The 24,447-nt window shown below is 38.1% G+C and overlaps 1 protein-coding gene across 5 annotated transcripts in view; it reads right to left on the reverse strand.

The window, feature by feature from the left end:
- Window positions 1-496: 496 nt before the first annotated feature.
- The window catches only part of PLPPR5 (phospholipid phosphatase related 5), a 113,218-nt gene continuing 89,267 nt past the window's right edge, over window positions 497-24,447 (reverse strand). For 2 of the 5 annotated variants that reach the window (XM_074832574.1, XM_074832571.1), the window contains 3 exons: window positions 16,705-16,881; window positions 14,912-15,031; window positions 9,463-9,826 (listed from right to left, as the gene is read on the reverse strand). In XM_074832574.1, coding sequence (XP_074688675.1) covers window positions 9,692-9,826; window positions 14,912-15,031; window positions 16,705-16,881 — 432 coding nt within the window. In that variant the 3' untranslated portion in view covers window positions 9,463-9,691. Of the gene's footprint in view, window positions 600-3,448; window positions 3,726-3,838; window positions 6,022-9,312; window positions 9,357-9,462; window positions 9,827-14,911; window positions 15,032-16,704; window positions 16,882-24,447 lie in introns of those variants that run through there. The other 3 variants (XR_012624151.1, XR_012624150.1, XM_074832572.1) reach the window with 3 other exon arrangements.

Genomic DNA, 24,447 nt, shown 5'->3' on the forward strand with positions numbered 1-24,447 from the left:
AAAAAGTGCAGAGAACAGAGCCATGTAACAAAAGGAGCAGGTATATTAAAGGCCAGTGAGGATGAAAAGGAAAGTTTTAGTACTGTTCTCCTTTGTGTTGACATGTATGTTTCTCAGCAATCTTCCCTCCAATTGAAAGCACAACCATACTGAAGTGAGTGGTACATTTGAAAATCAAATTACACATTTGAGATCAACCAGGTCATAAAGAGCCTTGTAGGTGACCAAAACCTTGTGGTATCTCCCACTGCAGTGCTCAAGACTTGTAGAAGCTGGCTCTTCCATTGAGCCTGTAGATGTGACTCCTCCCCTCAACTACGAGAAGCTTTTAGTTTCAGGTTTATAGCAATATACGGGTAGAAGGGAGTTTAAAATCCCAATTTTCAAAAGAAATTACATCCTTGAGAGAGATTTTCTTAACTTCTACATGCAGATCACCAGATTCCCGAAGAAAATTCCATTTTATTCATTCAAAAATGCAGAATACAGCCTTTTACCTTAAATATGCAGAGAAGGCAGGTCATCAGGCAGCAAACAGAAAGCAGCAGCACAGTGTCCAATGCCATGGGAGTACCGACTTCTCTTAATCTGACAAAGAACTAAAGATCAAACATCTCGTGATTATCTGTTCTTCTAAGCAAAATGGTAACTGACTGAAACGTATACATTGTAAGCAGGCAACATTCCCACAGGAGACCCAGCATCACACAATTCTGTCACATAATCAGCTGACATCAAGTCCTTACTCACTTGGTTTCTTTCCTAAAAAGACTCAGCGTGGGAAGGCTCTCACCCTCCATTGACAATATATAGTTTATTTAGTCTTTCTATTCCCCCTCTTCTGTGCTGGTGTTCACTGTCTTTGAGTGTGACTCCACAGAATAAATATAATACAAAACCAAGAACATTCTCCTTTTCTCTCTGGAAAACAATATGCTCCAAGACTACATCCTCATAATGTTTTATCTAATTGCTCAGAAAAAAAAATGGGTATTTATCTTAAAAAATATCTATCACCTTGTCTTGACAACAATGCAAAGTATTGCCAAAAGGCAATGGTCTAGTTTTACTCCTGGTGTTTCCTACTAGGATTAGCTTCAAGTCCCCTGTCTTCAATGAAAGCCAAAGGGGCTTTTCTTTTGTTTTCCTAAATAAGCACTTCATTCTCATCACATCAGACTTATTTTTAGAATATCTGAATAGTATAAATTGTCAGTTGCTACTGCATAAATAGAGGTTGCTAAGGAAGGCACAGTAGCTGCTTCCTTAAGCAACAGTGGCAAAAGAAGATGAAACAGCAGATGATTTCTAGCAAAACAGCAGACTAAGAGCAGCAGTTCTCTTCTACTGCAGTATTTCAAAAAATGTGGAAATGTCATCCCCTAAAGTACTGATTTTTAAGTTAGAAAAATATAGCAAATCTACCTCAAGTCGGCACATTTGGTAACAAGTGTAAGAACGCATTTTTCCTGCTTCTGAAATTCATGTCCTTCTCATTTGTAGCTCTTTAGTTCTTCTTTTACAGTTGTAGATATGTTTACTCTCTCTTTTAGGGTTATTTGCCTACTTCAGAGCAATCCTAGGAATTCACAACTCAAGGATCTCACATTCAGAACCACATTAAAGATTGCCAGCAAGACTAAGTTCCCTGTAGCTGCAGAGAGTATGTATTTAGGTGTAACATTGTTATTTAGGGAGAGATTTATCAGAAAAACGGTTTGGTTTCTTATTTTTATTTAGATCTGAATGTTGTCAGATGACTACACTGGTGCAAAGAATTTGGTTTTGAGGACTAAAACTCTTTACTGGGGCTTCTACTGAAGCCCCCATCTTAGAGGACGGATTCAGTAACTTCACAGTTGGAGATTATCATTGTGCCCATTCTTAATCACTTTCAGAGCACAAGAGCAGTCCTCTGCACCCAGTCCACTAATGAAGCCAGTAGCAGGTACATAACTTAGAGGTGATATTCTGCTGATGTGATCACTTCAGGAAGCTGGCTGCCACATGCTGTTCTGGCTGTAGTCACTAGGGGAAGATATTACAACAGTAGAGCTCCTTTGGGAAAGAAAAACGCTTATGACTTGTCCACACAGGGAACATTTCAGAACAGTTTATCTGAATTAGCTAGAGATCTGCTGTGGATTAACCAGAATCACATCAAACCTTGTGGTATATACTTTTATTCAGAATTAGTTGTCCTAATTCCATTAGATTAATTTACTTCCAAATGTTTTACACAGCTAGTGACAGACCAAGAGCAGAAGACATTTAAGGCAGCGGAGGTTTGAGTGGGCAGAGAAACTGTGAAGCTTTTCTTTACTTCCCTTTGTGGAAGTCCCTGAAAACCAAAAGGCCTAGAAAGTGAGAAGGCCAAATGCTGAAATCACAATAGGACCCCATTCATTTGGCTTTCCACTTATTCAAGGGAGAAGCAGGCAGCCGCTGGCTCCAGCTGCAGTCATGCCTGTAGTACACTTCAGGATGACGGCAGGGTATCTTGCCTGATCTGTCCAGTTTCTCAAAGGTACTTAGGGGAGATGAAAAGTGCTGGTGTACAGCAGGAATGTCTGGTGCGTTGGGGTCGAGTCAGCTGTCAGAGGCAGAGCCTGGTGGAAATGCTCTTGGTGTGCTCGGAGGGAGGTGCTGCAGGGCTGAGAGGTCTAGAGCTCTGCTTGCTCTTCTGCCTGCAAATACTCCTGAGTGTCCCCAAAGGCCAAGGCTATGCAGATGGCCAGGAATGTATGTGATCAAACAGACTTAGGCTATCTGATCCTAAAATGTAGTGCACTCTGCTTTCTGCATGGCAAGCCTCAGAAATACCAGAATTAGACTTCAGAAGAGTATAAAAAGCTCCCTGCTAACATAATGTGCAAATGGACTGTCGCACTCACTGTGATCTTGGACAGCAACAAAATTAGAAGGCAACAGCAAACAGCAAAGAAAATTGCAGCTGAAAAATACCAACATTATCCTCTTTTAATACATATTGTTAAAATGAACATTTTTAAAAGCTGAAGAGATGTGAGCCCAGATGCTATCACCGTATGTCTTATGCAGTTCATGATTACGAACAAACAGCAGAATACATATAAGGGAATCTAAAATGGTATGGATATGAGCCCAGCTGGTGTCCCCGTATGCCTTATGAATTCCATTTTTAGGAACACAGCAGCATATAGCATTAGAGATGCGTCTTAAACATCTCATTTATAAATAGAGTGGAGCTGTTTCACTGAAGTACACACAGAAAAGGTCTACAAGGATCATAAAACCAGCTGCATTCAAAACCACTGAAATGGTTCAACCACAGTGTTTTTATTCGGAACCACTCTGCACCAGAATATTCCCTGAATGAGCGATGATGCTTGTTCATCATAGGCCCCTCACTAGGATTTTTTTAAAAACAACCACCAAAAGCCATTTTAGTCAGAAAACGCCAACTTACTTTTGTTTTGACAAACTTCCTAGTGAAAGAATTTTCAGGTCCAGAATGGAAGAGCGAAGACCCAAGCTCCAGGGCAGTGGAAAGGTACCATTGTGGGAGAGGTAAATTCTTGCCACTTCTGAAAATCAAAGTAGCGTCTGGAGCTTGGCCGGTCCACATCCTGGGGAGAGTCCTTCACCAACAGGCTGTGGACTCTTCTGCAATACAGCTCTTCCTCTCCCGCTTTTCAGTTTCACCAGAACCACCTCTAAGGGAAGGTAGTTAACTGTAGGGATTCCTGGTTAATTGTGAAAATATATCACCAAATGCAGTTGACTTCATCATTTCATTATATGTACGCTATCAACCAAAATATATCTAGAGCAGATATCTAAAAAAAAATACACTACATTTGAATGAAAAATTATTTTATTTAAAAATACATTATACAGCAGAGTGTCTCTCTTTTTGTTTTCTCACTGCTGGTTCACAGAGATAATATGATAAATTTAACCCAAATATTTGACTGGGAAAGATCCTGAGAGAGAAAAAGACTAGTTACAAGTTGATGATATACAGTACACTGAAAAAGAGTCATCTCTTTTAACATAAAAGAATCTCTTGGTAATCTTATAAATCAGATATAAAAAAAAAAAAATGCAGGTTTGCTACCATGCAAAAATGAGTGAAGATTTCATTTAAATCTGCACACAGAGAAATCATTAGTACCTTGGACCCTAAATAGCTAGACTAAGAGAAGGGTAAGTGTGCCTAACACGGTGATACAAACTTTGGACCAACTACAATTTTGTAAACACAGTTGATAGTCTAATAAAGGTGGATTTTCAATCCCCTAAGTAACACTGTTGTAGCTAAGGGCTCTATTCTAGGACTTTTCTTCCCACTGATGTATTTCTTTATTCTCTAATTCTGAGCTTAGCACAATGACTTCGTGAGATGTGCTCTACTGCACTCAAAGATGACTTAGTGTTGCCCTGTTTGCCAAGCACGAGTTAAGCGGTTGTATTTTAGCAAAAGCAGAGCTTAAAATAAAAAGTAAAAATCAGGTGTTACCTGGATGACTATGTGGGAATACCTGATTCTACAGCCTTATGTTTCAAACATTTTCTAACAATGGTTAATGCACAAGAAATACATTTAATTATGGAAAATTTAAGGCCTAGAATGTTCCACAGCCTCCACTGAACATTACTATTCTCAGTGTGTCTATAGTGCTAACATCATATCAGCTGTTGCCAGAGTAAAACTTTGTCGGATGTTAAGAGCATCTTCAGCATCTACAATATTCAAATCCGTTTGGTGTTCAACGTTTATAGGACAACTTCAATATGAACAGCCAGCAAGGCTGTCTTTTGAAGGGGAGGCTCAATTTGATTATTCACAGCAGTAACAGAGATACGGTAACATTGCCTGATGTTGAATCAATTCTTTAACACCGCACAGACTGACAGAGGATTTTTTTTTTTTTCTTCAAGAATAGGGTCCTGAAACACAGGCAGAGATAGAAAGATTTTTAGAGAGAAAGTCTGCCTGTCCTGATCACTTAGGCTGAAGAAAATTAATGAATCCATTTTGTTCTTTCCATGAGTGCTCCAACATGAAAATGTAGGGTAGAAACTCATATGCACTTCTCTCACTAAGCCAGTGAGTTCTTAGCACCCATTCTCCCAGCATAGTATCAGGGTGTACAACAAATATGAGAAGATACAGGCTTCCTTGAATAATTTGTTTAAACAATTTATGAATAGCACAGCTTCCCATCAGATATGCTGAGCTAAGAATGGAGCCCTTAACCTTTCATGGGATATCATTAGTAATAAAGAATATATCAATGATCAAACTTTCTATATTATTTTCATTTCTTTTAACCTAGATACATATATATCATCCAAGACATTCAAGAACTACAAAACAACAATTCAACTACAATTATGTCAGGAAAATATCCAAATAAATAAACTTTTAATTATGATACAATACTTATTACAGTAAAAATTGGCATTTTTCTTTTCTCTTCAAAAGCAGAAGCACCAGTCTTACATATAACATACTGTTTGAATGATATCTTACATGGAATACAGCGTAATACAATGTGCAAACAGCATTTTCATACAGAACGTAATATTTGTCTAGTTTTTATACACTGAAATTGCCTCAAATGGAAACAAGATCATGCTGAATTAAAAATGTAGATTTTAAAAATCAAAAGTCGAATCAAAATATGAAGTACTGTTGGAATAGGTACATGAACCATTAAAAACAATGAGAAGCCAAAATAGAGGGTATTGTCAGATAAATATAATTGGTGCTCAGTTTGTCCCATTCCATCAAAAAGTAAACAGTTAATATTTTTGCTAGAAAGTAAAGTGACGTTCTAATATTTAAGAATTCTTCAAAATGTTGTATCATTTTAATGATGTAAAAATCAAGTCAGAAATAGGACTTCTAAAAATTTCTTATTTTTGATACACTGCAATTATCGTGTGTGGGCTGTGAAAAGAGATGAAGTCCAATGGAGTGAATATACATCAGCGTCAACATCATGTGACTTCTGCAAAGGCCGTGATGTGGTTCTACGAGTTAAAGGAAAAACAAACAGATAAAAACCCAGAAACCACATAGACAGACATCAGTCGCCATAGTGAAAATTTTTGCCTTTTGTGCTTTAGGGACAGCCTTATGCTTGGAGACTATTGCAGGATGATGTAAATAAAACTGAGTTTCACTGCAGTGCTCTCACTCCCAAAGCAATTCTTTGTTAACTGCTGAAAGACTGGATATGTAAATATGCTGAACAAAGTAATTAGGTGCTAGATGGTTCTACAATATTTTAGTTTTAGATGGGGTTTTTAAAAAGTAACAATGTGAATAATTGAGTTAGCTGTCCTGTTATTGCTACCTTATTGATACTTTAAAGCAAAATTCCTAGAAATGAAAATGACAGTTTGACAATTATAATATTCTATTTCAGTGTTCATACAATTCTAATGTTGCGTTTTTTCAAAGATTAATTGCTCCCCAAGAGCTCGATGGCACAGAGTCAAGTAGTGAAACGCTATAACAAAATTGCGTTCAGCAGTTGAGAACTCATATTCAACATTTCTTTTCCAGACACACTACAGCGTCCTTTTCATTTGCAATGTTATTCTCCTCTCTGCTTCAATGGAATGATTCTTAAAGATGTGTATCAGAATGTGAATATACAACGTATAACTCAACACAGTAAACCTGCAACACCCCAAAGAGCTTTGCTAGTTTTTTATGCTCTAGCCTAAGCAAGTGCCTCTGCAAACATTTGGTAGGTGAAGACTCAACTGCACAGTGATGTGCAGGATGCAAAGGAACTGTGCGTTCCCTTTAGGCACACAGTACCCTTGGCTGCCACCATTTTTTATAAAGCATGCAATGTGTAAAATTAATAAAGGGAACCTTGATGTTAAGCCACGTGTTTGTTCCCCAGCACAAAAATGCACAGAGGGAAATTATACCACTCAAAGCACTGCAGTTTTCTCTCATCACCACCCCTCCTGGAGCAGACCAAAGTCAGAAGAGAGGAGATGTAAACTGAAGAGGAGAGGTGATGTAGATAACTCATGGGGAGTGGGACAGATCTCCCTTTTTTGCTTAAGGGAAGTCCTTCAGAAAATCCATTATCACACACCATAGAAAATGCTGAAGAGAATCAGTGGCCACCACACAAGTCTATATTTCTCAGCTCTTCTTTAAACTGTCTGGATATTTGTTTAATCAGTTTGTGTGTGGGGAGGCAGGCAAGCATCTCTAATTTTCACATTATAGAAAGGAATTTAGAAGTACTCTCAGTGGGAACACAGGAGAGCTGCCTCTTATTCCCCACTCTCCAAACAAGGCTGGCAGCTTCTCACTGTGCCATAACTCTGTGCCCAGGAACAGGAGCTCTCTTATCCCTCCCCTGTAATAGGTATTTTAGCTCTAGGAGTGTTCTTGATGTATTTTATGACAGCTTTCATATGAGAACACCACCAAATAGTAAGCATCTATGTTCAATCTTCTCCATAATAGAATGAATATATTTTAAATAAGTAACAATGATTAAACCATAGCCAGCGGATTTTTTAAAAAGCATTAGGAAAAAAAGAATCAGTGTGCAACTTTTTATGGAAGTGTTTTCAGTAAGCTATTAGTAAGTGTCATTGTTTCCAGATTTTGATACTGAAGAAGAAAAACAAATTTAGATTTCTCAATTAGAGAACAAAACATTAACATTTCAAAGCATTTTAGTTGGCTGGACATCTGCTTTCAGCACTGGACAGATGATGCATTGGGCAACCTCCAATGACTCTGGTGTTGCTTTGAGGCTATTAGGTCATTTTCTTCATAGTATTTATTTTTCCTTATTTAGATCTGAGAACTACCCTGTCAACTGAAACTAGCATCAGTTTGTTGATAAGGTGGTTTAAGACTAAGGAATTGGAGGAAAAAAAATTCCTAATTATCTATTCTAATCCAGTGGTTCTCAACCTGTGGCCCGCAGACCCCTGGGGGGCTGCGATGTCGTCATGGGGGTCCGTGAAGGCTTAAAGCAGGGGTAGGGAATGTCCAGCCCAGAAACATTTGGTCTGGCCCATGGCAAGCACTGCACCTCCTTTTCCCATTAACAGATTAACTTATTTCCCCTCCTCTCCAAATTTGAAGATCCTTCATGAGAAAACTGAAATAAATATTTGATGCAGTCTACTGCTTTAAATCTTGAATTAAGTATTGGTGGTCTGTGGCCACAAAAGGTATTTAAAGGGGGTCCATGGTGAAGGAAAGGTTGAAAACCCCTATTCTAATCAATCTTGCAAGTCCTGCTATGTGCTATTCCCTTTCTCTAAGCAACACACACTTTGTCTGTGACGCAGAGAACCAAAAGCTCTTTCCTGTGGCATTAATTCAGGACTAGATAACTACTACTTCAGAAAGGAGAATGTGGTTCACACTCCTGCCAGCTATACTTCCAAAATCATCCTTGGAATGACACGCAGAGCATGGGATATAATAACACGGAAGAAAATCATCCTTCCTCAATAAACCCTCAGAAGGAACTGCTAAGCTGCCGATCGCAGAGCTATCGATTTGGACGCTAGTGAAGACTTGTCAATGCACGTCCAATGGACTCAGTAGGGTGATGCATAACTAGGTCAAAATTAACCACTTGCAAGAATCACTAATACAGATTCATGCCACTGTCTGAGTATTCATGCTTTTTCATATGTTACAGTCTCAGGCAAAACTACAGATGAGCCTTGCTGAGACTCTTTACAGAAAAAAAAATAAACAGCATCCCTCTTGAGTAACTGCATTTCAACTCTCTTACTATGGTCTTTTACTTCTGCTTAGATTTACTGTGACAAAGTTCAGTGTGAGATACTAACCATCAGCAAACAGATTCACACAGATACAGGAGACAAACAAAAACACATGCACAAGACCTCAGCTTCTCCAACTCCATGGGAAATTGTTTTCCCTATAGTACTCAAAAGAATTAGAATATGCTGAGGGTCTGCTCAATGGCAGCAGTTTCACAGGCAGGCACACCAGCTTTTGTATTATTCATTCTAAACTGACAGTATCGGCTTGGTGTCAGCACCACGTGAACAAAGCATGCTTCATAACCATGCTCTCACACCACTAACAGGAAAATGAAAGCTGAAGGCTAAGCCTTGAGTGCAGGTTTCTGAGGCAAAATGATCCATAGCTGTATATCTTCTGTTAAGATTTTAATTAATTTTGTTTAGAAGTGATTCTGTAAAGTTAGAGCACTGAAAAAAATCCATGACAACTTTTTTGTCGTTTCCAGTTTTCATTATATATATTAAATATTTTTTACTTGAAATTTTTGTGTTCTGCTCTCATGAAGTTAGAAATATTCAAAAATAGTCATATCCTAAAAAAGATTTTTCCATTTTTAAAAACAGGAATTCAAAAAATTGTCTGTAGTCCTTCACACACTTAAAAGAAATAGAAAAATAGTACTGTAATGGTTCAGGCAAAGGATAATTTATCATACAATAATAATAATGTTATCATACAATTCTCTGGGTCAAAGTATATTTTATGCTTTTACTCAATGAATCGCATTTTGAGAGAAAAGAATGAGTTCAAGGGAAATTCCCCATTTAAAACATTGCAGACCTGCACAGAATGCTGCCACCACACTGCATCTGCCTTTGCTTCAAATTCCACACACACACACTCAAGTGTGCTCTCGTGCACATATGTTTATTGCCTTATATGAAGATGCTCAAAACGGTCCGTTCCTGATATCCAGGAGAAGAACCTAATGATGCGTGCTTTGAGGGAGTTTCGTTGCAAAGGATCTTCTTGATTGTTACTGATACCTTGATTCTGTAACACCTACAATATGTATATTTGAGGAGGTCACACTGAATATATTGTTCCATTTCCTATATTTAAGTATTATTTTATTTGAACATTAGATGTGGGGATCAGTTTGCATTCAAACAGAAATAATTATTGTACAATTCCCCAGAAATAGATTTAAGCAGAAGAGTAGGACACGAATGCAAATTCAAATGCTTGACATTGAAACAAAACTGCTTACGGTCTTTTATGAGCTGACTCTCCTGAGTATTTGTTTCTGTGTATGAAACAATGTTGTATTATATCTCCTTTAACATACTGTATTTTCAAGAGAGAACCATTATGACAACAAAAATCTGAAAACCTGTCTATAAGCTAATATAAGTACATGGACTCCAGTCAAACTCTGCTGGAGATACACATACATGTACTAAAACACTGCATGGATACCTAGGTACACTTTTGGACACCAAGCACAACAGTATTAGGGTACTTCTCAGCTAAAATATTTTTACACAACAGAGACAAACCCTCCCCCTCATCTGCCCATAGCATGATAAGCTAAAACATCTTTGTGTTTTGCTTCCAGTCTGTGAGCTCAGTGATAGGCAGTTAGTGTCCCTGGAGAGCCCCAGCGACCAGAACAGACTCCCTAGGCCATGCTGTGTCTACACAAGTGCACATACCAATGAAAGACTTCTTAGTACCAAAATGCTTAAGACCAAGGAAAAAGCAGTAACACCAAGAATCAAAGTTTAAAATACCCTCTTCTGACACTGTGAGGAAGCTGTTCTATGTCTCGTGAATAATCAAGATGGAGAATATAGAAAAAACATTATACCTTAAAAACAGAAGGGGAAAGTTTCCCCAGTCTCAAAATACTATCAGAATCCACTGCAATATCTATACTTACTATTGTTTAAATGTTTTATCACCACTATTACCTTTGGCACATACACAATAGAACAAGAATTATAGCATCAAACTCAACAAGATTTTTGAGACAATTAACCCTGATAGTCACTAGCAATTGGTATGATAGGCAACAAGAAAGTCGCATGTAGCGAGAGGAATTCCAGATACTTATTACCATTAAAACTTACAAATGGCAGAGAGAGAGAGAGACACTAAATTATCTGTTTCCAGTTCACAGTTATGCTGGAGTTGGTCCTATGGGTGGAGTGTAAGAAACCTCATTGTAACAAGGAATGGTGATTGTTTGGGAACATGGTTTGGGCATTGCTGACAGAAGTAGCACTCTGAAGGAATGCCAAGCAGAGACTCTGGGGATAAATGCAGCTTAGTTGTCAAACAGAGCACTGCAAAGAACCCACTGTGCAAATGAGTAATCTTGAACAGCTACAGAAAGCTCTGTAATCATCTCATCCCACAGGAGATGAACCATAGTGCCTCTCCTAACCCAAAACTTCCTTGTAAAACCTCTTACCTCAGTATTCTATCTACTGTCTTAATTAGTCCTAAATGCTCCATGTTCCCTTTGATTTGATTATTTTCAAAGCTAGAATACTGATTTTTGTTGGTTTTTTTTTGTTTTTTTTGTTTTTTTTTTAAAAAAAAGGCTTAGGACAGTCAGTAGCTACTACAAGATGTGTACAAGCTCTCTGTAAACCCTGGCCAATTTCAGGTGACTTTAGCATGAAATAATGCGAGTCTCCCCTGAAACAGAAAAAAGTTTGTGACTGCACTGGATGAAGTTGGACTTTAAACTCTTCCACATACCACCTAGAATATCCCTATTTCCCCAGTAACTCTTGCAAAAGAACAGGAGTCTCAAACCTTTACTGTGGTAGGAAGAGAGAGAGAACCTCTTCTCTGTAGCACAGCACCAGCTAACTGAAACACGAATTGTCTTGTAAGAGATGAAGAAGGTCAGAGACAGGAGAGAAAAAGAAGCAGATGGGTGAGTGATGACGTTTCTTGGCTTTCATTCTTTTCATTAACTCTGAGGATGAATGTAGTTAAGGTGAAAGCAGTAAGTCTGCACTGCTGAGCCAGCTCTGGCAAGGATTCTTCAAGGAGACGCTCTGCAACTATGGCTTATTTGAGTGCATGAGAAGCGAGTACCCGTGCAGAACAGCTTAATCATCTGCATGCACCACAATTAAATAGAAGTGTCATGCAAACAGTGATCTACCCTTGTCATTAACCAGCAGCAGCTCAATTCAGAATATTACAAGTACACTTATTCCTATTTAAGTGCACTTCAAATGTAGCTCTTGACCTCCACCAGAACTCACGACAGCGGCAGCACGGAGAGCATGCCAAAAGCTTTCGTTCTCCAGCAGGAAAAAAAACCCACTTGAATAGGAAGTAGCAGATCTGGAAACACAAAAATAAGGTGTCTCCAGGTCTGTGTGATGCACCACATGTTTACTCATTTACAGGTGAATTTATAATAAAATTGCAATAAGTGAGGTCCCTTCTGGTAGGCATTTCTAATGAAGTAATTCTTTAAGACAGCGTCTTTGAATTGCTCGCTCCCAGATACCCATATAGTTATTATTTTTAAATACCAATAACGGAGTTGCACTGCTTCATGTTAGCACTGCCTTAGCCCATGGTAGCCTCAGTCAGTCAGAACTGTGCTACTCTTAGTAGCTAATTTCTGACAGTAAGCTGTCTTTAATACCAGCACAGGAGCTTGCAGACTGAGAATAAGAAAAAACAGATTTAAAATAAGCCAAATGTAAATGTATGTGCATTCAGAATATGGAACTGGAACAGCCCTAACTGAAATGTAGTGAAAAGTAACTTGCACATGGCTAAAGTAGGCAGAGGCAAGTAGCACACAAATTATTTCGCACCCCTCTCTCTCCAGAGAAGAACAAAGAATGTAAAATAAGAAGGGAGTTAAAAAGCAAAGACTAAGTTAATAATTCTTGTAGTGATGGCTCAATTTAGACCTTAGTTCCACATAAGTATTATTCTTAGTGCATTTTATTTAACAGGGTCTGGTTTCTATCTAAACTTTAGACTAAACATTAAAAAAAAAAAGAAAAAAAAAATCTACAAAAACTCAACACCTAAAGCACTGACAAGTAAGTAACTTTTTCATCAACTATTTGCAAATTCAAATTTAAACTTTCTGAGAGTGGAAACAGAAGAAAGCATTTCCCAACAAATAGCAAAGACTCCATGTTATCATCCTCCTATCTCATCCCCTCTGTCTGGAAAGGAGAAAAGCTTTGCAATGTAGAGAAAGATGTACCCATACACTGAGATCTCACCGAGTGTAACACCCTGCGGAATATCCCCAATTTAATTACCTAGAGAGAAGTTCAATGACAGCAAACAGCTACCCTCTACTGCCATAGGAATATGGGTTCAGAAGGAAAGAAGCTTGTTCATATAATACGAGTTCTGGGCAGTTCACAAACAGTAAAGGTCATCCTCAAGCTGAGAAAACATTATTCCTGACACCACCCTTCCACACTCTCTCATAGCTTTCTCTACAACATCTCAATCTTGCATAGGTCAAATCTCAGGGAAAGAACATTGTTCATCATGAGCAAGAAGGTGTCAAATCAGGTGGAAACACTAAGTTAACATGAGGTCATTATCCCCAGAAAAAAACTAAAAATTTCAACAGCCAGAGAATGTACATTTATTACCTATGATGGCTTTTGAGCAGCAGAAATGGCTTCTATTGCAGGAGAGCCTAGCACATAAATAAGACATGCTCTTATTAATCGGATATGTCCTAGGCCGACTGACATCTTGTTTTGTTTTGACATTTTACAGAAAGTTTACTGAATGGATTATTTTGAAAATACACATTCACCATCTAAATGCTTGTTCAAGCAAATGAGACTCTGACCTCCTTATGACAAGATATCAGCAGAAGTAGCTTAGACACATTTGGTACAAAAAGGCGTGTTAGATCACTCTGAAAATAAATCTTTCCCTTCAAGGGAAGGGATAACAAACCCAGGGCTAGCAGCAATCCTTACTAAAGGACAACTTCCACCACTTCCAGGTGACTAAACCAGACTGGGAAGTGGTTAAAAACACTTCTCCTTATGCTTCATATGTAAAAATATCAGTAGTAATTTGGATTTACAAGAGTGCCATAGAAACATGCTTTTGGTGGCCCTACCCAGTGTAGAATTGTTTACTATCTTCCAACATGGGCATAACACAAGAAATTTTAACAAATAATGACAGATAAAAGTAATTAGAAAAAGTAGAACTGCTTTCAAACTTTGCATTAGTAGTTCAAACTTCCTCTGTAGTAAAAATGCTTAAAATGTTTTCTTTATTTGGTTATGCTATCTATTTCAGCGCTTGTTTGCTCATAAAATTGTTCAGATATAAGCTTACCTCAAATTTACATAGTACAACATCATCTTCAAATACCATAAATTTTTATTACAGAAAACTAAAATAAATTTTAAACACATCACAATACTTGCTCATGCAAAAAGTCTTGGCATACCCAGGAGACTATCATAGCATGTCCTAGTCCAAAACCCCATTTGCTTTGGCAAGGGATCACAGCTTTTGTGCACTGTATGACCCATGTTACTCCCTATTATTATTGTGTTCATTAAGTTATTTGCCCTGCTAGAGCAGATGACAGATCCCCAGCATTTCCAAGTGGGTGCCCTGTCCTGGGGCTAGCACGTGCTGATGATAAAAGCCCTACAGCTGATCCAGAAGGGACTGCATCCTATGCTCTACACTAGCCTGAGGACATACCCCAGAGAAATAGGATTAATGCCACTCGTACCTGAATTGCATAACCCCTTGGGGTCAGGGGTTCGATTTTCTTTCTAAACACTTCAAGCTCTCTGGACTCTCAGCCCAAGCTTAGGCGAGGAACAGATGGAAAGAGGGCCTCAGATCTACTCAGCCTGACTCCATGGACTTAGCAGTGGCTAAAGCAGTAAACTGGACTGATATGTAGCGATTGTTCTTGGAGGTGACATGAAGAGTCTCCCAAGGAGTGTCTCTGAATTCTTCCCTTCTTTCCCCTTCACTGCCATGTTTCCTTACTTTAAATCTGATTACCTCAGCATTCTTGTCAAGATAGTTTGGGATCATCCTTCTAGAAAAGCTACATTTTATTTAATTGCTTTTAAAAAAGTCAGACATTACCTTTTCTAAAGGGCTTTCTACTCGGGGTATGCTGATCATGGGCATCTGGGCCAGATTACCCATATGAGAATGTTCATGTTCTGGCTGACGTCCTCTGAAGTTATTTACCACACAAACCACCTAGAAGGGATTAGAAGATAAACAGAATAGCTAAGGAACAACTCATTTTTTTGAGCTTTGATCCTGACATCTATAATTAGCAGAACTGACACCAGCTTTAGTCACAGCTTACAGTAGAAATACAGAAATGTAAAGTTCATGTTTTACAGAAAACCCTTAATTAATATTTCAAGACAAAAAGATTTTCAACCAATTTATTGTTACATGCATCATCTGAGAACCAAAAAACCCTCTTCTCTAAAAGCAAATCCATTACTGAAGCTGAATAATAGAATACCAATTATTAGCAATGTCATGAATAGACATCCAGAGCACGTGCAGCAGAATATGGCATAACCTTAAATTACTATGAATGGCCAGTACCATGTAAGTTTTGACCAGCAAAGACTTTCTCAAATGGAGAGTGAGAAAGTGAGAATAAGAAGGCAAGGAGCATCTCCAAGTTTGAACTCTAAACCTGCTCAGGGCAGCAGTGACTCTCACACAGGGATTTAGAAATGTGATGTATACCAGTTTGCTGCTCAGCTGAGTGTGTGAATTAGTAGAAACACTAACAATGTTTGCCTGCTGTATTTTCTTCAAAACACAACTAAATTTGATGTCATGCCACTCAAAGGAGTTTATACAATATACATCACAAAAATACAAGAAAAAATGCTGGGACAGATTTCTTTTCTAATCTATTATCTTCCATGACTTTAGGGGTACAAACAGAATGGAAAAAACTTCTTCAAATTGAACAACCAAGTATAACTCCCAGACACCTTGTGTGGAAGGAACATTCGGAACTGCAAGCAGCTATATTTTAAAGGAGACCTAAAGCTGCCCTCATGTTTCTCAGAGGTGTGGAAACACCCACCTCAGCCATCCCTGTGAGAGTTCTCAGCCAAGCCAAGTCCTCAGATCCAAGATCTTGAGATCAAGACCTTGAGATCCAAGAATCAAGCTCAGTTGTGTTTTCATGGGGAAGCAAAATCAAAGGTGTATTTAGTACTATTACAAGCTGCCCCGCAGACAAACTTGCAGGCAGTAAACAGCAATGACTACTCTATGCTGTAAGTCTTGCACTGAAGTTATCAGTGAAGGTGATTAATAGATTAGCCGCAGCTTTCTGACACAGATGCTAGTCATTGTGAACTGTGACAAATGATCTGCTTTTGGAACACAGTTCCAAGAAAAGGAAAAGGCTAAACAAGGCTTTTTGGATAAAGAATAACATAAAATTTCAATGTAAACCTGAACTAGCATGAAAGAAATTCAATAAGGTTACTTTAAAGACAGAAAAGAAATGCTACTTATTCTCTGATCAGTGTAGGCATCACTATACTAAATGTAATACTTTATACATGAAACCATAACTACATGTTAATCTGAAGGATATACATTTGTTTCAAGTGGGGCTTGATGCAAAAATTGGTTGAAATGCTATAATCTGGTTTATAAGGAAGTCAAAAGAGATCATTTGATCAGTCCTTTCTTGACTTCATATTTCTGAGTGTATATAATTACAACTAAGGAAATTGATAATTAACTAAAAACAAAAATTTGAAACACCTCTTTTGTCATTTAGTTGCCTGAAAAGTCAAGGCTACCAATATTTTTTTTGGAGATACGAAGTTATACACTGATTGGTTTTTGTTTTTTAAACAGAAGCGACACAGATATACACTTACCAAAAATACTGCTATAGATATTCCGATTATAAATCCTGCTATTACATCTGACCAGTGATTTCGATACTCTGCTACTCTGTTGATTCCAGTAAGAAAAGCCAAGCACATTAAGCCCAAACACAGAACAGGTTTTGCAAGCCTTGTTCCTCTGGCTTTTACTGTGTTGGTGATATACATCTGAAAATTAGAAAGGAAGAAAAGTATAAGACTGATGGATATCTCCCACTAATTGGTGAATAAAACCTCTGCAGCAAAATTATATTGTATGTGAACCTGAAAAGCCCACAAAAGAACAGGCAAATTAGACAATCCTATCCTATTACTTCCAAACTATGTGTTTATTTATGCAGAGAGATAGACTGATTTTTCACTGCGCAGTGTTGACAATAATAGAAAAAGATCTTTACCCTGGAAGGGGCTACATCAAGGTCTTGTCTTATTAGCAAATGCCTTTCTTCCTCATACACAACTTCTCAGTGTGATTAACTAGAGATGTATCAAAAAGACCTGAAAATTGAACTAAATGCCAGCATCTACTTTTGTAACATGTAACAGTTTCAACCAGTGCTGAAGCAATACACCCCTGTACTTCACAGATGGTGACTGAGGATGTTTAGTACCAATCCCCTCCAGCACAAAAAAACAATCTAAATGCAGAAACTTTTATGCATCAAACTCTGAGAAACCAATCTGCCCTGCTTGCAGTCTAACTCTCGCTGTGCAATACTACTCAGTTAAAAGCACTGCCTGATGACAGAACAGCTCTTCTGCCCTAAGAGTGCACATAGAGACTACTAGGTTTAAGCCAGCACTTTCCAAGCTCTGATGGGACAATGGAAGAAATGAATACCAAATCTCTGAATTTCCATTCTCTTGAATCTTGGCAATAAGGCTGCATGAATGTTCCGCACTGAAAAATTATACTTCAACTAACAGGATTTTAAAGAATAAAATATTTACTTTCTGCGTAAGATGTTTCTCCAGTCAAACCGTTGAAAACCCTAAAACCTTCACCTTTAGACAGAGTTGAAGTTTTTAGACTGAAGAATGCAAATATTTTCTATGGAGTTACGCTAGAGACTCCAAATATGTAATGCCATCAATTTGAACTGTAAAGGGAAACTGAAGAATCTGCATTGAAAAACCAGTATCTTTTTGGCCAACAAATGGGCAGTCCTTTGGGTTTTTCTGTACTGTCTGAAACTTCAGCTGAATTTACTGGGCAATCAGTTATGAAGTGCTGTGATAATCCAGTCAAGAAGAAGTTAGGAAGCATGGTTACACTTATGATAAATTAAGTGAAGGAAGTAGTGGTCAGAGGTTGTTTGAAAAGAGCGACATCTGACAGTAATTTTGTTCAAAACACTAGAGAAAGATCCATGGCTTAGAGGACAAACCAAAGCTTAAGCTTAAAATCACAGCAGAGTACTGCAACACATACATCTTCAGTGTACCTTACATGATGAACAGCAAACTAGTGGCAAGCTTTCAACTAATACAGGCAGAGCAAAGGTTTGAAAAAAAAGTTCTGGGGTGTTTCTCTCTTCTTCCTAGACCATTTTAGCAATAGCATTTCTCCCCCTTTGCTGACTATCCTTTCATTTTAGCTCCTTATATTTTTGCAGGATCTCTTCAGTGAGTTGCTCTTACCATGTGGAATGCTGATAAGACAACTGCAACTTTAATTTCCAGCTTTTTTGCCCCACTGGTTTTCTTCAAGCTACATACAGCAGTGCATGCTGAGTTACTCAGCAACCTTCTATTTTAGCGAGTCTCACTGTACTCCTGGATACTACCACCATTATTCACATTCACACTGCATGTTAGATCATCATCTGGTGCTAGGGAAAAATATTCTAATATTTTGAATACACAGCAATATCACTAAATTTCAGATACAGCTTGGGTGAAGTTAGCTAGAAGATATCCTGCATTTAATTTTATATTGTGGTACATTAAATCAAAACAACTACTGAGAAGGAAAAATCAACTCAAAAGAGAGTGTAGCTTGTTTAAGGCAGGTCTTAGTGATATATTTCAGTTCTCTGTAACACCTGGTCATTGCCCAAGAAGATGATCTCAATTTTTATGAAGTCAAAACACATTACAATACAAATACTTGATTCTGCAGTACTTCAGTCAAACGTCAACATTTTTAATACAAAGCTAAACAGAAAATTCTCAGAATCTTTTTATAATCAAGCATGTCCTTCAAATCTCTACTCAAAGCACTGAGTGAGCGGAAACAACTGCAGACTCATGCTGTGCCTCACATGAGAAATGACGACTTCCATTTGTCAAGTCCCTTCCTATGTGCAGTCAAGATTGTCATGCCCAGTCCATTATTCAAAACAACCTGAGGGTTCTGCCAGCATAGGTACTATTTCTATCTCTTCTTTAAAGAAGAGACACCACTGATGTTAAGAATAGTATTATATTAAAAAATTATCAAAGATCAATAGAAACAGAGTAAACTTTTCCTGAAACAGTGGAATGAAAAGTCTGTGTATTTGCAAAACTCTACATAGCAAGTCTAGACTCTTCCAAGGCACGATTCATAGATGTCCATTTTTAAACTTGATCTCTTGCAGCTCTAGTACAATATATTAACTTAGTCAACTCAGTCAAAGATCTGATTTGCACTAAGAATGAAATATAATTAAGCAGTCATTTTCTTCTGGATTCTGGAAGGAAAGCTATAAACCAGCCCAGTCAGTAATTGACAAAGAACATCTTGAAAAGATGACAGGATTTTTCTTCTCTTACTTTTCATAAATATTAAATGCAGTATCAACAAAGGAAAATAGCTCAGTGATTTACAACATTAGTTAGAATGAATACAGAAAGTTTTACATGGCTAAAGATGTTCACCAAACAAGTCCATCTCAGTTTCCTTTAAGAACAGAAATTGGGAGAGGAGGAATCTAATTAAATAAATCTTTTGAATTAGTCAACAGCAAGACCAACAGCAGAGATTTTGTATGTAAGGTCAAGAACTGATACAGTAGTTAGAATTAATTTTGCAGGCTGCACATTCTCCTGCAACATCAGATCAGTGGTAAACCTTCTCTTGAAGAACTCCTGCTATTGCTTTGCCTTTTTCCTGAAATAAGATTTTAGTATGGAAAGATATAAAGGTAATACCCGTAAGTAGACACTGGCAGAGTGTCATAAGAGGAGGTGGATGTTATCTGTTCTATATACCAGTATTTACTAGATTTTCAGGAAAACACAAACATTTGACCTTCAGTCTTCAAGATGCTGGAAGTGAAGTCTTCAGAGCCTCATAAATGGCAAGAAAAAACTTTAATTGAAGTGGTTTTGAAAATATGTATTTCAGAGAATCGGAATCATCACCATCATCACCAAAGACAAAGTTACCTGTGAGGTTTCTGACATGACTGCCTCTGGTCATAATATAAGGACTAATCATAGTGTTGGTCCTTAGCTTGCACTGGAAAGCTTTCAAAAGTGTCATGTTGCAAGTTTGACTCATGTGAAATATGTCCTAAATCTAGTGCAAACAAAATCATTCCAAAACACATAAGAGAAGAATAGAAATTGTATGTCAAGTGCAGGACAAAGCAGCCTCCTCAGCTGTGCTGCAAGCTCTTCCTCATCATCTTCTCTCAGCTATCTTTAGGCTCACCCACACAAACATCTATGCCCACAAACACACATGTAACAGGTCCCAGAGTCCCATTTTAGTTAGAGTGGAGCTAGTCATCAGGCTGGGTGCACCAGCCAGGAGCAAGGTTAATTTTCATAGCTGATTTCATCAGCCTGGGGCCCAGGGACGCAGGTAGAAAGATCCCATTTGCGCTTGCTGTTTCAGTCCTCCCTGAAGCAGATGGTCTGGGGGTCTGACAAAGAGACAGACCAGTCCATTAGTGGGCAGAGTATAATGACTCACAAAGCAACAAGCAGAAAGATTAAGGAATCACTGTACAGGCACCTATCCCAGGCAGCACTTCAAATATAAATTATCTCGTGTTTTGTTTTGCTTGTATAATGTGCTATCGTTAAGGAAAGAATCTTGAACTATTCAAGTAATGTAAGTAGTGTTACAGATGTTCCACCTAAGGAATGCACAACTTTGAATATTCATAATACCTACAAGCAAAGAGGTAATTTGAGATCAAAAAGCTAAAAAGTAGTGGACTATAGTGGACAGTAGTCTATAACCAGGTTCAATGTTTAGTTAGAATCCTGTTTGACAATCTACAAGCTCTTCAGCTTCCTAATAATTGAGTCAGATTATTTCTAGAGCAAACCACACTCATTCTCAAATCATCTGGGCCTTCCTGCAACTGCCCACTGAAGATTTTTTTAGTGCTTCTGAAGTCTCCTCCAGGTTTCTACATACATTTGTAGTATGAAGTATTTCTCCATACTACAAGTTTGCAGTAATTATTGAAGATCCTAGACAAATTTCAAAGTTAGGGGTCTGGACTGGCAAAAGGAAGAAAAAGCTCTAGAAATTTTGGACCTTACTATCAAGTTTCCCACTATGAGGTCACCACAGTTGTAACTCTAAACAACTGGAGAAGGAAAAAGCTATTCTTCAGCATACCAGGACTGTAAGATATACCCAAATATTAAAGCTGATTTAGTCTAAAGAGGTCGTTATCTCAAGTAACTGAATTGTAATGAACAACTGACTGACAAAAAAATATCTAGAGGTCTTTAGATAAATCCCTGAATCAAATTGTAATGTTATTTTACTATACAGTCTGAAAGTAACTAATACACCCAATATATGAAGTCTGTGATACATGCTGTACAACTAGTATCAAGGGATACTTTCACTTGCTGCACAAGATACTGAAAAGAAATTCCACTTTCCTAACACTGCCCCTGAAAAGCAGACAAAAGAATCCTTTAATTATCCAATTTTCTAACAAAAAATGGACAAAGATGACTCAACAAGATGGCTCTGCTACTCCTTTTCCTCCTGAACACTCCCTAAGGCCTCTCAAAGAGAGGCCTGTTAGACCTCCGCCAGCTGCCAACTGAGCAGGAGCCAAACAGGCACTTTGAGACGAAGGAGAAGCGAGATGAGGCCTACACCTAAAGGCTGGATCTAGGAGTGACACTGAGCAGAATGTCACCATATTGCCAGCACTGTGACCCAGACTGCCTTGCTGTCTTCCCAGTGACTTACAAACACAGTAAACAGCAAAGACAATACAGCAGAATACCAGGAGTAAGAGCCTTGCAGAAAAGATGATCACAGGTCCAACAAATGCTCTGTGGAGACGAAAAAATTATTTGTCAGCTTTACCTGCTAGCCCTGCCTGAGGCCATAGTTGAGGCCAAGGGCTCACAGTACAAAGCAACAAAAGCAGCCTACAGACCGAAGGGTTATGTCAATTATCAAGACATTAAACCTCTATCACGACAAATCCAAAGCAAGTCTGAAATATTATGTGGTAACACCAAGTTCAAACTCTACCCTACAGATAGGCTGGCTGCCAACTGCTCTTGTCCAATGCAATAAGGATAAAACAACAAAAAGGCAAAACTACAGAATGAATTAAAATGTCTTAAACTACAACTAGCAATGACCAATCCCCTAGTCTGCAGCACCAAAGGACAACTGTTAGTCACGTTTCATACTTAAATCCATGGGAATAGACTAAATCTTCATATATCACTTCAAAATCCTACCAAAGAGTCATGAGTTCTCATTTCTGTGTCTCAGTTGTGGAAAAAATACAAGTATGTGCACACTTGGCTGCTTCAAAATATACTTCTAATTGTCCAGGCTACATCAGCTTATGCGTATCAAAATGAGGCTTATACAATTATAGTCTACTTAATAAACTTGCAGCATTTGCCTTAAAACCTGTGTTAGCAGATGTTGTTCCAGCTGAGAAAGGGTGAATTGCAATGCTGATAAGAAATGAAAGCTGATGCATCAACTTATTAACCCAACTCAAGCAAAGACAAACAAAAGATCCAAGACAAGTTGAACAGACACCTAAGGAGAAATCCAGTAGCAGTCAGCTTGATTAGAGAGTCTGGAACAGATTTACAGTAGTTCATTTTGAAGACTCTGGTACACTGGGAAAAATAGACCTAAAAGTCTGAAGACAGGTAATGCATCCTTGAAAGTGTCTGTGTTTGGGTAGAGAAAAGCCTGACCATAGTGCTGCCATTCAACATTTCCTTGCTAAGTCTTTCTTGATAGGTACTGAGAGAAAGTAATGGAGGCAAACATTAGAGAGGTCTAAATATTAGCAATACAATTGTTTGAAGACGACTGTACTTTCATCAAGAGGGGAATTCAGAGTTACCATAGCAGCCACCCACTCTCAAAAGGGGGGGGGGGGGGGGAAGGAAGACTCAAGAACTTAAATGAAAAAAGAAGCTATTGTTAACAAGACAAGATGCACAGATGCTAGGTCATAAGGACATGGCTGCACTTAAACGGAACAAGATAGGGGAATTATTAGATAAAGCATAGGCTTTGTTTTTAAATGGGTTGATCTGTGAAATCACACAAGTCTGAGGTTGTTTACTTCGCCCCCTCAGAAAGCAAGGACTCTGGATCAGCTTGTTGCCTATCTGTGTCTTTAAGATGGTTTCATTTTGTGCACAGCTGGCTGAAATGTCCAGGGAGGATTCTATAACAATTCCTCCCTCTCTCCCAAATATTTCTGTTAACCAAAAAGAAAGCACATTTTGTATCAAAGATTATATGCTCATGAAATACTAGCTGAGTAATATATGGAGCTCTTTATGTGCATGCTCTCAATAACTGTTGAACCATGGCTCACACAAAGACTAGGCTACTGTTTAGATCTTCTACTCCAGTGAATAGTGATGAGAAAGTTGTTATTCAGTGCCAACTATCCTGATAAACATCAGGATAGTGTAAGCACATGACCCCAAGTATTGGAACATTGTATTTCTTTCCCTGGTGTATAATAAACTTTTGTAAAAAAACGAAAAAAAATTTTTAGCTGCAACCATGCAACATTTTTAGATTTTTTTAAAAAAGGTCTGCCAATATTGCATCAAGGACTTAAATTTGCAGACTACAAATCAGCTGATACATCATAGCAATTTACTTTATTAGGCAGCCTATAAGAATTCAGAAATCCTGAGAGCTTTAGTTAAATGACGACAGTGTCATACAGCAATACAGTAGTGCATAAAATATATTCATTTCTGCAGTTACTGAAAGGTTATAAAGTCATGAAACAGATCACTGCAATTTTAATTTTTGATGTTTCTAACTGTATATTGACCACATACAACATAAGGTTTGCATGAAGTACTCTTGCTCATGTCATAAGCCATCAATACTAGGTATTAGACCTTACTAATGTCTACTTTTTGTTTTTAAAATGTATTGATACTATTTTCCTTCCTGTTTTGCAGTAGCTGAACAGTTGGTTTCCTTTAGTTACTGTGACTCATGGCAACAGTGGAAATCCAACTTTACAGATGGATGAGAAAAATAGGAGCAATTAAAATGAAGAATGCTGAATACTTTCTAAAATAGCTTGCACCAAATTTAGAGGTATGTTTCAGTGAAGCAAAGCCTTAGATATCTCCCCAAATAAAGACAATACTATTAGGAGACTTACACTTGCCTCAAGTTAGAATAGAATTTTATTGCTCATCTCTTATTTGCAGATAACACTTGCCCGATCCACACCTCTTAAACAGACATTGCTCACAAGGAAGTTTTGGTAAGTGTTACTGTCAGTGCTGCAGATTTTAAGCAACTGG

Source organism: Strix aluco, chromosome 8 (genome assembly GCF_031877795.1).
Source record: "Strix aluco isolate bStrAlu1 chromosome 8, bStrAlu1.hap1, whole genome shotgun sequence".
NCBI lineage: Eukaryota > Metazoa > Chordata > Aves > Strigiformes > Strigidae > Strix > Strix aluco.